Raw genomic sequence first — 15762 nt, 5'->3', positions numbered from 1 at the left:
TCTGTAGCAGCTAATCTCAAGGAAATGCCAAAATAAATTCTGTCGGGGGGCTATAGAATTTATTTTGTGCTTTTCTGTTTTGATACATTACTGTATTTTCAATTTTTGTAGTTTCATTGAAGTAAACATTAATTTACGTTTTTTGGAGGCGGTCATGAACGCCTCTAGAGTCAAACCGAAGAAGAGAAGGCACGGAGACGGACAAGGACGTACCTGTAGCTGCATCTAGTGGATGCATTGTAGATTGCGCCTTATAGTCCAGTGCGTGCAATATATGAAAAAAAATAAAATATAGGCCATTCATTGAAGGTGCGCCTCATAATCCAGTGCGCCTTTTAGTGTGGAAAATACGGTATTTTGATTTCATTGCAGCATTATTGTTGCATGTTTTCCTAAATCGAAACTTGGCATCAGATTTTTGAGGCTCCCAAGTGACATTGAAAGAATTTGGTCAGGCATAAATCATCACTGTGGATAGCGTTTTCTCTTTGATCCCTTTTCTGTTTTTTAAGGGCTGCTTTTGTGTGTGCATGTGCGTGTGTGGGTGTGTGCGCGCGCGAACGCGCGCTTGCGTTCTTCAACGAAATATTATTTTCTTCCACTTCAACTGAACGACACTGAACATGCATTAAAAGGAATGAGCAGCCTATCGAGCCATTGTTTCGTGCATAAAGGATGACGAGGATCCCGGGAGCTGCTATGCTCACTACTTATTAAGAGCTCAGTACTCTGCTCATGCATCTTGCACTCAGGTTGGTGAAGACGACCCGAGAGGATTTCCAGTGAGCATGAACGCACACTCCTTTTTTTTTCTGATGAGTGGTCGTCTTCAGCGCGTTTAGACGTTTGCCACCCCTCCACACCAGTTTCTCAACAGAACAGCTACGGCGGACACCTGTCTGTCGCGTTGCAGGTATGCAGCTCGGATCTAGCCAAAAGAACAACATTGTGAGCACAAAATGTAGGATTTCACAAAGGATCTTCACACATGCGTTGCTGGGCTGCAAAAGTGATAGAGCATTTGCGGTCATGGAGAACGTTTCCCCCCATAATTTTTTAAAAGCAACCCCTGCTGTTTCTCGCAGGCTTCCACGATGAGAGGACGATGGTGCTCTTACTTTATGACTGTCTTGGTCTACGTGATTGCATTGCACACACGGTAAGTTCTATCTCATTTGTTTCAAGGCTGGATTGATGGGAAACGTGCGAGCCACTTTCTGATTTTGCAGCGAAGGAAGGAGGTGCGTCAACAACTTTATTTCACAGTGTGGTGTTCGCGCTCATGTGTAAAATAGCTCAAAGTATTTCATGCCAGAGTCCAGGACATCAACCACCTTTCGCGGTACAACTGTCATCATTGAGGTGGTGCCATTAAGGGACTAGTTTGATATCCTCCACAATTATTGTTTGGGAATGACCGTGTGGAAACTGTAAAAGGTTCAAACTGAAAGGTGCTCAGTTGAAATGTATTACGCACAATTACATTTCAACTGCCGTACAGCCTTTTTTTCCACCTAAGGAAAAGAAAATGAGTGAATTCTTCAGAAATATAAAATAATACAATGTAGTCAACCAAGTATAGAACGTCTCATTTTGAAAATAGAAATAATCTGAAGCATGGACGTGTTTGGAACACAATTTTGGCCGAGAATAGTCGTGATGGTGGCCCTGGGTGCAGCAGCCATGCACAGAAATGTTGTCGTTGATGGTTGGTGCGGGCGGTTGCCAAGCTGTGACACCCGGGACCGGCCTGGAATTAAACCGGCCCTGCGGGCAAATGAACATATTTTCCCGAAATTCCCGATGGCCACCCTGCCCCTGAGCTGGTATGTTAAAACTACTTGAGTGAAAAATGATGGCATAATGTGAAGTGATGATGAAGTCAGGCATCCCTTTTTCACACATGCCTTCTTGATGTGCAGCAGCTCAAATTCTCACTCATTCAAATAAAAGGAACCACATCACCCCAAATTTAGCATCACCTAATTGGCTCCAAGTCAGTTTTAGAAGTGGTTTTAAGGTTCCACTGATTACTTTTAAAGCACATATGGGACAGGCTCTGAGCTACTTATTTGAACTTTTAACCACTTATGAGCCGGTCCGAGGTCTCAGATCCTCGGGTGAAGGCCTTCTTGTTATGTTTGTGTGATTAAAGTTGTTCGCATTTTATTGTCGGGGATTTGTGTTACAGTTGGTCTGGCAAAGCACAGTACACCTGTTGCATGGTGAACCTGAAGTCTTACAGCTTTCAATTAAACTCTCCCTCATGTACCGTATTTTCTGCACTATTGAGCGCACCAAAAAGTCTTCAATTTTTCTTAAAAGCTCACGAGCGCCCTAAAATCCGGTGCGTCTTTTGTATGGTCATTACAGTAATATGTCGACTCCAAGATGGCTCCTTCCTGGAGACATGCTTCCAATATTATAACTTGCTGTTGGTTCAGTGAACTGTGTCGCTGCTTTATGAAATAAGTATGTGTTGCAGCTTCGAAAAAAGGAGAGTTGTGCTGTTAATTTTTGAAAACAGTCTCAACAAATACAGGTACGTCTTTTTCTATCTCCGTGCTTTCTTCCGTTCGACTCGAGAGGCGTTCAAGACTGCCACTGAAAAACGTATACTAACGATTGATTACTTCAATGAAACGACAAAAATCGAAAATAATACAGCAAAACTGAAAAGCAAGCGAGGATATAACAAAATTAATTTGATTCCCCCCTACAGAATTTATACTGTGATTTCATCATTTGTGAATACACAACAAAGGAATAAATAACTACGACTGACATCTTGTTGTGTTATTTTGACCTCAAGAGGGCGCCGCGAGAGTGGCTGCCTTTCCATCAGCTCCTATTTTTTTTTACTTGCACTTCTTCTGGGAATTTCTCCATTGTGAGGCGATTAAAGGTTTTCTTATTTTATCTTATCTGATTGTACTCTTGGGGCTATGATAAAGGAAATGCCAATGGGTTTTTCGGAGGCGGTCATGAACGCCTCTCGAGTTGACAGGAAGAAAAGAAGGGAAGGAGACGGACAAAGACACACCTGAGTTTGTTGAAAAAATGAGAGCTGTGGTTGTGGTTTTATTATTTTTTTTAAACGCAGACTTTCTTAATGGTTTTCACAGTCTCAGCAAGTACAGGTACTGTACGTCTTTGTACGTCTCCGTGCTTTCTTCCGTTCCACTTGAGAGGCGTTCACAGCCGCCTACGACGAACGTAAATTAATTCTTACTCTTATGAAACCACGAAGAAAATCAAGCGAGGAAATCACAATATAAATTCTGTAGGGGGGATATAGAATTTATTTCGTGATTTCCTCACTTGATTTTCATTTTTGATGCATTATTTTCAATTTTCGTAGTTTCATTTAAGTGCAGTCATAGTTAATTTACATTTTTCAGAGGCGGTCATGAACGCCTCTCAAGTTGAACGGATGCCTCTCAAGTTGAATGGAAGGAGCGTAGCACCATCTAGTGGACGCATTCTACATTGCGCCTTTTAGTGCGAGGCCTCTAATGTATAAAAAATATAAAATACAAAATAGCCATTCATTGAAGGTGCGCCTCATAATCCAGTGTGTCTTTTCGTGCGGAAAATACGGTAACTCCCTGTGTATTCATCTTGGCATCACATGTGCTTCTTTTCTTGAACACTCCCTCACACATACACTGCTCCTACTACCTTTACGGCTAATTTTGGCTTATCAGATGTCATCTTCTGTGATGTTCTTTCTAATATGACAAAAAATGTTAATGATAGGTCCAAAGCTGATTCCAATGCAACACGCAAAGACATCACAACGTTCACTAAGATCCTGGACAGTCTTCTAGATGGCTATGACAACAGGCTGAGACCTGGCTTGGGTGGTAAGATTTCATGCTTTGCGTTAAATTTGTGTTAAGTACTGTATTTAATGACAATGAGGTGGTGGTAATCAGAGAGTCTTTATCCAGTATGGAATAAAGACTCTCTCTCTCTCTCTCTCTCTCTCTCTCCCCCCTCCTTCTGGTTTGAGACCAGCAGATACAGTGGTACCTCAATTTACGAAATTAATGGGTTCAGGAAGAAATGTTTTATGGAGAAGATTTTGTAAGGAGAGGCGCGTTTTCCTCCGTGAGCCATCACCTTACCGTGGTGGAGGGGTTTGTGTGTCCCAATGATCCTAGAAGCTAATTTGTCGGGGGCTTTATGCCCCTGGTAGGGTCACCCATGGCAAACAGGTCTTGGTGAGGGACCAGACAAAGCACGGCTCAAAAGATCCCTTATGATGAACAAAACAAATGGACTTCAGTTTTCCTTGCCCGGACGCGGGTCACCGGGGCCTCCCTCTGGAGCCAGGCCTGGAGGTGGGGCTCGTTGGTGAGCGCCTGGTGGCCGGGCCTGCACCCATGGGGCCCGGCTGGGCTCAGCCCGAAGAGGCAACGTCGGTCCCCCTTCTCATGGGCTCACCACCCATGGGAGGGGCCAAAGGGGTCGGGTACAGTGTGAGCTGGGCGGCAGCCAAAGGCGGGGACCCTGGCGGTCCGATCCTCGGCTGCAGAAGCTAGCTCTTGGGACATGGAATGTCATCTCTCTTGCAGGGAAGGAGCCCGAGCTGGTGTGCGAGGTAGAAAAGTTCTGACTGGATATAGTCGGACTTACCTCCACACACAGCCTGGGTTCTGGTACCAGTTCCCTCGAGAGGGGTTGGACTCTCTTCCACTCTGGAGTTGCCCTCGGTGAGAGGCACAGAGCAGGTGTGGGCATACTCATTGCCCCCCGGCTCAGTGCCTGTACATTGGGGTTCACACCAGTAGACGAGAGGGTTGCCTCCCTCCGCCTTCGGGTAGGGGGACGGGTCCTGACTGTTGTTTGTGCATATGCACCAAACAGCAGCTCAGCATACTCACCCTTTTTGGAGTCCTTGGAGGGTGTGCTGGAGAGTACTCCTGCTGGGGACTCCCTTGTTCTGCTGGGGGACTTCAATGCTCACGTGGGCAATGACAGTGAGACCTGGAGGGGCGTGATTGGGAGGAACGGCCCACCGGATCAGAACTCGAGTGGTGTTTTGTTATTGGACATCTGTGCTCGCCACGGATTGTCCATAACGAACACCTTGTTCAAACATAAGGGTGTCCATATGTGCACTTGGCACCAGGACACCCTAGGCCGCAGTTCGATTATCGACTTTGTAGTTGTATCATCGGATTTGCGGCCGCATGTTCTGGACACTCGGGTGAAGAGAGGGGCGGAGCTGTCAACTGAACACCACCTGGTGGTGAGTAGGCTCCGATGGTGGGGGAAAATGCCGGTCCGTCCTGGCAGACCCAAACGTATTGTGAGGGTTTGTTGGGAGCGTCTGGCGGAATCCCCTGTCAGAAGGAGTTTCAACTCCCACCTCCGACAGAGCTTTTCCCATGTTCCGGGGGATGCGGGGGACATTGAGCCCGAGTGGACCATGTTCCGTGCCTCTATTGTTGAGGCGGCCAATCTGAGTTGTGGCCGTAAGGTGGTTGGTGCCTGTCGTGGCGGCAACCCCCGTACTCGCTGGTGGACACCAGCAGTAAGGGATGCCGTCAAGCTGAAGAAGGAGTCCCATCGAGCCTTTATGGCCTGTGGGACCCCAGAGGCAGCTGACGGGTATCGACTGGCCAAGCGGAACGCAGCTTCGGTGGTGGCTGAGGCAAAAACCCGTGGGAAGAGTTCGGTGAGGCCATGGAAGCCGACTTCCGGACTGCTTCGAGGAAATTCTGGTCCGCCATCCGACGTCTCAGGAGGGGGAAGCAGTGCACCACTAACACTGTGTATAGTGGGGATGGGGCGCTGCTGACTTCGACTCGGGACGTTGTGAACCGGTGGGCAGAGTACTTCGAAGACCCCTTCAACTCCACCAACACGCCTTCCTTGGAGGAAGCAGAGTCTGAGGACCCTGAGGTGGGCTCTCCTATCTCTGTGGTTGAAGTCACCGATGTGGTTAAGAAGCTCCTCGGTGGCAAGGCCCCAGGGGTGGATGAGATCCGCACGGAGTTCCTCAAGGCTCTGGATGTTGTGGGGCTGTCCTGGTTGACACGCCTCTGCAACATCACGTGGTCAGCGGGGAGAGTCCCTCTGGATTGGCAGACCGGGGTGGTGGTCCCTCTTTTTAAAAAGGGGGACCGGAGGGTGTGTTCCAACTACAGAGGGATCACACTCCTCAGCCTCCCTATTCAGGGGTGCTAGAGAGGCGGGTCCGTCAGGAAGTCGAGCCTCAGATTGAGGAGGAGCAGTGTGGTTTTCGCCCCAGGCGTGGAACAGTGGACCAGCTCTACACCCGTAGCAGGGTCCTCGAGGGTATGTGGGAATTCGCCCAACCAGTCTACATGTGTTTTGTGGACTTGGAGAAGGCGTTTGACCATGTCCCTCGGGGAGTTTTGTGGGGGGTGCTTCGTGGGTATGGGGTACCGGTTCGGTATAGTTCGGTCACTATACTACCAATGTCAGAGTTTGGTTCGCATTGCTGGCAGTAAGTCAGAATCGTTTCCAGTGAGGGTAGGACTCCGCCAAGGCTGCCCTTTGTCGCCGATTCTGTTCATAACCTTTATGGACAGAATTTCTAGGCGCAGCCGAAGCGTTGAGGGGGGATCCGTTTTGGTGGACTCAGTATTGCATCTCTGCTTTTTGCAGATGATGTGGTACTGTTGGCTCCTTCAAGCAGGGCTCTCCAACACTCACTGGAGCGTTTCGCAGCCGAGTGTGAAGCGATTGGGATGAAGATCAGCACCTTCAAATCTGAAACAATGGTCCTCAGTCGGAAAAGGGTGGAGTGCCCCCTCCGGGTCGGGAGGAGATCTTGCCCCAATTGGAGGAGTTTAAGTATCTTGGGGTCTTGTTCACGAGTGAGGGCAGGAGGGAACGAGAGATCGACAGGCGGATTGGTGCAGTGTCTGCTGTGATGCGAACGTTGTATCAGTCTGTCGTGGTGAAGAAGGAGCTGAGCCAAAGGGCGAAGCTCTCAATTTACCGATTGAGCTACGTTCCAACCCTCATCTATGGTCACGAGCTATGGGTTGTGACCGAAAGAACGAGATCCCGGATACAAGCGGCCGAAATGAGTTTTCTCTGCAGGGTGTCCTGGCTCTCCCTTAGAGATAAGGTGAGAAGCTCGGTCATCCAAGAGGGGCTCAGAGTCGAGCCGCTTCTCCTCCACATCGAGAGGAGCCAGATGAGGTGGCTTGGGTATCTGATTCGGATGCCTCCTGAATGCCTCCCTGGTGAGGTGTTCCGGGCATGTCCCACCGGGAGGAGACCCCGAGGACGACCCAGGACACGCTGGAGAGACTATGTCACCCAGCTGGCCTGGGAACGCCTCGGGATCCCCCGGGGAGAGCTGGAAGAAGTAGCTGGGGAGAGGGAAGTCTGGGCTTCCCTGCTGGGGCTGCTGCCACCGCGACCTGGCCCCGGATAAGCGGTAGAAGATGGATGGATGGAGGCGCGTTTTCCATGTAAATGCCCTAATTCATTCCAAGCCCCCCAAAATTCAGACATAAATATTTCCAAAAGCATAAAAATGTATCAAAATATGTAACAAATACATGTTACAATTAGATTATTATATTATAAATGACTTTCCACCACCAAATCCCACCACGTCCAGATGCACGACCTATAAATTATAGAAACATAAAAACTTGCAAATATATCTTGCTGCAGAGTGAGGTACAATAATTTTATTTACCTTTCTTTCCACCACCAAAGCAAGGAGTCGTCATCTTTTGGCTTCTGGTTGGACAATCTGTAATTTATAGAAGCATGTACAATTACCACACTTTTATTTTTCTATTTTTTTATTGTTGTTTTCCACTTACATTTCAACATCTCTCACACACACATACATGCTCGCACACTGCTATTTACACCATTCATTCCAAGTTGCTCAGCATCCAATTTGAAAAGAAATGGAATATGATTTAACACTAGTGGTTTTAGCAGAGCTGAGCGGACCAAATGGGTTCCGTTTTTTTTTTGTTTTGTTTTGTTTTTTGAAAACTTATGGCGACACGCAAGTCAGCACATTTACGGCACATATTTTCATCCATCTACGAGAGACATCAACCGTACATAAATGATTAGTGTTACTGGCAACTTTATAGTATAGCGGGGAATGTAGCGGTGCATAAAAGTGACTGATGAGGCATAAGAAGTGATGAAATTTTGAATGGGAACTTGCAAGCTAGTCAACAGTTACCTCCTCGTTCCAGCGGCTCTGGCGAGAACTCTCAGCTGCTTTCCGTTATGTCCGAAGGCACGTATTCGTCCGACAGATCCGGATCCAAATCGCTCTCCAATTCATCGTCTTCGCCGAGACGATTCCTGCGAATTGCTGACGTGTGCCCGGTGTCGGCCATGCGAAGCAATACAGCCTCTTTGCCGTCATCGCTGGAAGTCGCTGGGGAGACGATTTGTGGGCGATGTGCTACACGGGAGGCACAAAATGCTCTGCCAAGCGATGGTCCCTGACGTGGAGCATGTTCATCTTCATCAGATGAACTCGAAACTCGGCGTGAGCTATGCGGGCCGCGTGCAGCACGCCATGTTTGCGCAGGCTGACGTTCGTTTGACGGGTGCTGCTTTCGATTACGTGAAGCGTCATCTTCTCTTCCACACAAACACCATCTCCTTTGTTGTTTTGTTTCGAGGACGCTTTTATACGAAAAAAACAATCCTTTTTAGTTAGTTGTTTCCTTTTCTCCATCGTTGCTAGTTGCTACTGGTCCAATACGCCCACATACGCCCCTCCTCCACTATACGCCCTTTCTAATTCTTCTGCGGCGTAATCCTGGTGGATTTTTGCACCACCATTTTTTTGCTATTTAACATTGCCGTCAAGCCTAATCCTTTGGTGAGAAGTTGCATCAGACTCTCTTGCACCCTCCCCCATGAAAAAACGTGATTGACATATTAATACGTCATGGGGAGGGAGCGGCTATGCGCTAATTGACGTATTTATACGTCAAAGGGTGTAAATGAGTTAACTGCGTCCTCGTTTTTTTGCCCTCTTTGTCCATGTTCTCTCTCAGAAGTGGTTTTTGCCTGCCCTTTTGTAAAGAACTGATCCAAGGACGTTTGTCGGCTTTTAACAGTCCTTCAAAAATGTCCAAGCCAAACATCAGCATGGTGAACACTTTTTCTGGGTGATCGGAAAGCCTTATGGCCGGAGAGTCGAATGACGAGGACACTGCATAGACACTCTATCTATCTACACACATAGACACAGGTCCCTCTTAGCCAATGGGATGCCAGGATGATGCTAGATAGTAGCCAATGGCAGAGCAGCTATAAGTATGTTGCGTTCAGGAAACTCAAAGCTGCGATTAGCAGCCCATACTGTATTTTTACCTTTCGTATCTTGAGAATTCTTTCATAACAGGAGGCAATATTTTCCTGTTGAGGTATTTCGTAACTAGAAAATCTCGAATGAAGAGACGTTCTTAAGTAGAGGTACCACTGTATGTGTTATACCTGGCAATTTATATTACCCATTACATACAATGAATTCTCAGTATATTTGTTCCAAAATGAATTAATTAAATAATGCAGTTACATAATTTTGAATCTGTCATTTTGCTCATATGCTGACAATGTGTGAACACACCTGCTGTCAATATTAGATTTGTTCTGCAAATTATGCACCAGTTAAATTTCTGGGAATTTTTTACTCACCTTTGCCCCGCATGATACTATTCTCAAATAATGTTGAGCTGGACCTGAATGTATGCATTAAAATCCAGTGGTGGGCACGTCAGTCTGTCAGTCATCATGCCATCATTATTTTAGGCCTGCCCACTTGGGACCAATCTGTCTGTTATCAGCGGCAGCCAGTTGGCGTCAAAAAGGTACTTACCACGTTACATGCAGGCATAGCATAAGCAGACGCGCAGTTAAATAAATCAATCTATCATCTTCTGAACCGCTTTATCCTCACGAGGGTCGCGGGCGTGCTTGGAGCCTACCTCAGCTGACTTCTGGGTACACACTGATCAGCCAATTGCAGGGCACACAGACAAAGAACCATTTTCACTCACAATCACACTTTGGGACAATTTTGAGTGATCAATTAACTTACCATCCATCCATCCATCATCCATCCATCCATCATCTACCGCTTATCCGGGGCTGGGTCGCGGGGGCAACAGCTTTAGCAGGGAAGCCCAGACTTCCCTCTCCCTAGCTACTTCTTCCAGCTCTCCCCGGGGGATCCCGAGACGTTCCCAGGCCAGCTGGGTGACATAGTCTCTCCAGCGTGTGCTGGGTCTTCCCCGGGGTCTCCTCCCGGTGGGACATGCCCGGAACACCTCACCAGGGAGGCGCTCAGGGGGCATCCGAATCAGATGCCCAAGCCACCTCATCTGGCTCCTCTCGATGTGGAGGAGAAGCGGCTCGACTCTGAGCCCCTCCCGGATGACCGAGCTTCTCACCTTATCTCTAAGGGAGAGCCCGGACACCCTGCGGAGAAAACTCATTTCGGCCGCTTGTAACCGGGATCTCGTTCTTTCGGTCACGACCCATAGCTCGTGACCATAGATGAGGGTTGGAACGTAGATCGACCGGTAAATTGAGAGCTTCGCCCTTTGGCTCAGCTCCTTCTTCACCACGACAGACCGATACAACGTCCGCATCACAGCAGACGCTGCACCGATCCGCCTGTCGATCTCCCGCTCCCTCCTGCCCCCACTCGTGAACAAGACTCCAAGATACTTGAACTCCTCCACTTGGGGCAAGATCTCCTCCCCGACCCGGAGGGGACACTCCACCCTTTTCCGACTGAGGACCATGGTTTCAGATTTGGAGGTGCTGATCTTCATCCCAACCGCTTCACACTCGGCTGCGAAACGCTCCAGTGAGAGTTGGAGAGCCCTGTTTGAAGGAGCCAACAGCACCACATCCTCTGCAAAAAGCAGGGATGCAATACTGAGGCCCCCAAAACGGACCCCCTCAACGCTTCGGCTGCGCCTAGAAATTCTGTCCATAAAGGTTATGAACAGAATCGGTGACAAAGGGCAGCCTTGGCGGAGTCCTACCCCCACTGGAAACGATTCCGACTTACTGCCGGCAATGCGAACCAAACTCTGACATCGGTGGTATAGTGACCGAACAGCCCGTATCAGGGGGTTCGGTACCCCATACCCACGAAGCACCCCCCACAGAACTCCCCCAGGGACACGGTCAAACGCCTTCTCCAAGTCCACAAAACACATGTAGACTGGTTGGGCGAATTCCCACATACCCTCGAGGACCCTGTTAAGGGTGTAGAGCTGGTCCACTGTTCCACGGCCGGGACGAAAACCACACTGCTCCTCCTCAATCTGAGGCTCGACTTCCTGACGGACCCTCCTCTCCAGCACCCCTGAATAGACCTTACCAGGGAGGCTGAGGAGTGTGATCCCTCTGTAGTTGGAACACACCCTCCGGTCCCCCTTTTTAAAAAGAGGGACTACCACCCCGGTCTGCCAATCCAGAGGCACTCTCCCTGTTGACCATGCGATGTTGCAGAGGCGTGTCAACCAGGACAGCCCCACAACATCCAGAGCCTTGAGGAACTCCGGGCGGATCTCATCCCCCCCTGGGGCCTTGCCACCGAGGAGCTTTTTAACCACATCGGTGACTTCAACCACAGAGATAGGAGAGCCCACCTCAGAGTCCCCAGGCTCTGCTTCCTCCAAGGAAGGCGTGTTGGTGGAGTTGAGGAGGTCTTCGAAGTACTCTGCCCACCGATTCACAACGTCCCGAGTCGAAGTCAGCAGCGCCCCATCCCCACTGTACACAGTGTTAGTGGTGCACTGCTTCCCCCTCCCGAGACGTCGGATGGTGGACCAGAATTTCCTCGAAGCCGTCCGGAAGTCGGCTTCCATGGCCTCATCGAACTCTTCCCACGCTCGGGTTTTTGCCTCGGCGACCACCGAAGCTTACCATGTGGCTTTTTTAAATGTAGGAGTAAACCGGAGTATCCGGCGAAAATCACACACAAGGCGAACATGCAAACTCCACACAGGAAGGCTCAGGCTCTTCATTGAACCCTGTACCTCTGCACGATGGAGCGGAAGTGATCACACGTTGACCACCATTCCGCCTTCATCCAAAAAAAACACACACACACACCGTTATTGCTGTCTGTGTGACCAAAAGGTATACAACAGGGTTTTTTTTTGTGTTTTTGAAACTTTATTATTTGTGCTGCGCCTGTTTGACGTGGGACTGGTAAAATACCTTCTCGACCCCGCTTGGCTGTCGCCGACAACTCGGACGGACTCGGCCAGCTTGAAATAATAATGGCATGATCACTGGAAAAACAATAGCACATCTTAAAAGCAATTACGTAAAGGATACAACCAAAAGTTTCATTGGACTATTTATTTTGTTTGGATGCAAGCAGCCAGATGCAAAGGATTCCCTTCTTGTGCAGAGGGAGATTAACAAGGTTTCCACTCTGTTCTTGAAATTATTTTCCAGGGCTTTTCCAGGACTCTTTCGTCTGTCTGTCATTGAGTCAAGTTATCACAATATACACAAAAAAAAAATCCATCCCAAGCTACAATTGTACCTTACATTTTGGGCACTTAATCAGATTGCTTCAGTATTACCAAAAACCACACTAAACGGACTCAAATATCTGGATAGCTCTCTCACACCCGCAAATCGATTCTCATCGTTCACCCCAAACGAACTGTTCAAAGAACATCATCTCAGAGCACATGGCCAAAAGTTACAGCATGCCCAGTACAGCTCTCTGTCGCTTAAGAGAAGACTCAGGGGAGGTGGGGAGAAAATCTTCAAACTCAATATACAGTGCTCCAGCAACACTCTTCCACTAAAAGTCACCATTGACGTTTCTTTGGAGAATCTAAATCCTTACATTGGTCTGAAAATTTTGTAAATATATCACCAAAGTCATATGGGAAACACTGGGCAGCAGAACTGTTCGAAGGGAATACAGTGTTCCCTCACTTATCGCCGTTAATGGGGATCCGGCCACATTAAGTGAAAAACCGCAAAGGAGGGTTAGCTCCCCCACAAGGAATTTTTGTGTAAGTGTATGTGGGTACCAGCATGTTAAAATATGTAAACAGTATTTATACCTTACATATTTGAAACAAAGACGACAGCAGTACACGTATTTACTTAAATCTTGAATTATCAAACCTTATACAGTTATTAAGATTTATCAGCATTGCCTTCTGAGAGACAAAGTAGCGCTCTGACGGTGTAGCCGCCGTTAGCCTTCAGCTCGCTCCTGGCCAGCTATCTCTGCGCAGCCGATGTGTTGATAAGACAATTATTCGGTATTGATGAGGAGGAGGCGAAGAGAGACGTGCTGCTTTTTTCGGACAAGCCCAATCACCCCTTCTCTCGCTTCCTCGCGCTCACTTTTGCGCTCGGTCTCGCGCTCCCACCCACCCCCCGCCGGCCACATAGCAAATACAACAGTACACAACACCGTGACGAGACACTGATCAGAGAGTCAACAGCGTGACGAGACACAAGGAAAGGTGCCAGGCGGGGCTGTGAAGATGCACAGCCAATCAGGTCACAGGATAAATCCACTCGTGCTGTCATTGATCGACATCGCGCTGCGAACCAATTGTGCGTACAGTCACGTACAAAAGCTCTGAGTCATTTAACATTTTTTTCTGAACACAGTACAGTCATAGCTCTAATTGCGAAATTAATTGGTTTTGGAATAAATTCTTAATGAGAACATTTGGTAAGTAGAGATGCGTTTTCCATTCAAATGCCCTAATTTGTTCCAAGTTCATGTTCTCTCTCAGAAATGTTTTTTGCCTGGTGTTTTGTAAAGAATTGATCCAAGGACTTTTGCTTTTGTCGGCTTTTAACAATCCTTCAAAAACATCAGCATAGTGAACGATCGCCCGATGGAGGCAATATTTACCAGTTAACTTCGTATGAAGTGACGTTCATAAGTAGAGGTACCACTGTACTTTAGAAAAAAAAGAACATACTGTGAAAATTTCGTATGAAGAGACGTTCATAAGTAGAGGTACCACTGTACTTTAGAAAAAAAAGAACATACTGTAGTGAAGCCACGATAAATGAAGCGCAAAATAGCAACAGATCACTGTATGCAGATAGTTTGGTTGCATCACATTGGCGCTGTGTCGGATAGAAGCAGAGATGAACAGAAACGCACGATAGATCAATGTTACCCATATGAAGCAGCTGAAAACAGACAAACAATGTGTCATATATTTGCATTCACCCACAAGGCTGAGAGAAGCAGAGGGAGGGAAAACACATTTCCAGGGCAACCTATGCTTTTCCAGGACATATAAGTGTTTCTTCTAATTACCACATTTTCCATGACTGGAAAATTGGTCACTCGTTTTCCAGGTTTTCCAGGATGCATTGGAATTTCCAGGATGCATTGGAACCACGATTAATAATAAAAATAAATTTCAGTGACTGTTGTGACATTCTCCTCATAGTTGTGCATCTGAACGATGGGGAGCCACAGCACGAGGCAATTGAATCTCTGCTGGGGTGGCGTTAAAGTTTAAATGTGGAAAGAATGTGCTTGTCACCATTTGCACATGGATCAAAGTAATTGGGGCGCTTGACAGCTGCCAACCAGGAGGGAGAAGTCAGAGCAGAGAAGACATTACATGACAGTTCGTTCCCATGTCTATAGCTATCTTCAGACACATGGTACTGTCTCGAGTAGCTCCATCTTAATAACTGTGAGTTGTTTGTCAGTCATCATCACACGTGAATTGCCCCAATCCATCCAGAACACCGCCACATGCCTACTCACTTCCAATTCAAGATGAAAGGGAATTTCACATCCTGGGAATGGTGATATGAACATTATTATGGTATCATTATCACCCTATTGCTATAGTAAGCAAAAAACTATGCTACAAATACTTGTGAACGTCTCTTCATATGAAATTTTTAAGTTACAAAACGCCTTAACAGGAAAATATTGCCTCTAGTTACAAAAGAATTTCAAGATACGATAGGTAAAAATACAGTATGGGTTGCTACTTGCTAGTCTTGGAACGGATTAGGACGTTTACATGGAAAACGAGTCTCTTACAAAATGTACTAGTTCAGAAACCAATCAAGTCCAGAACCAATTAATTTCGTAAGTAGAGGTACCGCACTATGTACTTTTTGTACATTATGAATTGCAACCATGTTCAACCAAAAGAATATGTGTCTCCCAGCCACTCGTTTACTCTGTGAACAAACAGTGCAGCTCAGCTTTTGGCTAGTGGACGTCATGGTAACCGATACTCTTTTGGCAATACATCAAACTCATTTTAAACAGCATTTAAAAGTATGATATGCTATATATGTGTTGTCAGTTGTTTGGGCTGATTATATGGTTCTAGAGCATGGGGTCTCAAACTCCGGTCCTGGAGGGCCACTGTCCTGCATGTTTTCCAAGTCTCCCTGTTGCAACACACCTGATTCAAATGATCAGATCATCAGAAAGCTCTGCGGAAGCCTGACATTGAACCTGTTCATTTGAATCAGGTGTGTTGCAACAGGGAGACTTGGAAAACATGCAGGACAGCGGCCCTCCAGGACCTGAGTTTGAGACCCCTGTTCTAGAGGTTAACCCAAGAGCGAAGAGGAAACGTGATGTGAGTTGAATGATAAAAACAGATCACACGAGCTGGATCTGGGAGTTATTCAAAGCAGGCCCTGAGTTGCTGGGTTTCTTGTGGAAAAGTGAGACTTGGAGTGATGAGATGAACGAGGCTGGGATAGGGCCTCAGCAGCAAA

The 15762-nt window shown here is 47.3% G+C and overlaps 1 protein-coding gene across 2 annotated transcripts in view; it reads left to right on the top strand.

Moving 5' to 3' along the window:
* Positions 1–257: 257 nt before the first annotated feature.
* The window catches only part of gabra2a (gamma-aminobutyric acid type A receptor subunit alpha2a), a 77718-nt gene continuing 62213 nt past the window's right edge, over positions 258–15762 (top strand). For both annotated transcript variants that reach the window (XM_086126534.1, XM_086126535.1), the window contains exons 1-3: positions 258–913; positions 1086–1159; positions 3760–3866. In XM_086126534.1, the coding sequence (XP_085982660.1) occupies positions 1095–1159; positions 3760–3866 (172 nt within the window). In that variant the 5' untranslated portion in view covers positions 258–913; positions 1086–1094. The remainder of the gene's footprint in view (positions 914–1085; positions 1160–3759; positions 3867–15762) is intronic.

The sequence above is a fragment of the Hippocampus guttulatus genome, chromosome 13, assembly GCF_054856545.1.
Source record: "Hippocampus guttulatus isolate MCC_2025c chromosome 13, RoL_Hgut_1.0, whole genome shotgun sequence".
In the NCBI taxonomy this organism is placed as follows: domain Eukaryota; kingdom Metazoa; phylum Chordata; class Actinopteri; order Syngnathiformes; family Syngnathidae; genus Hippocampus; species Hippocampus guttulatus.
This window is presented reverse-complemented; position numbering and strand designations above follow the sequence as displayed.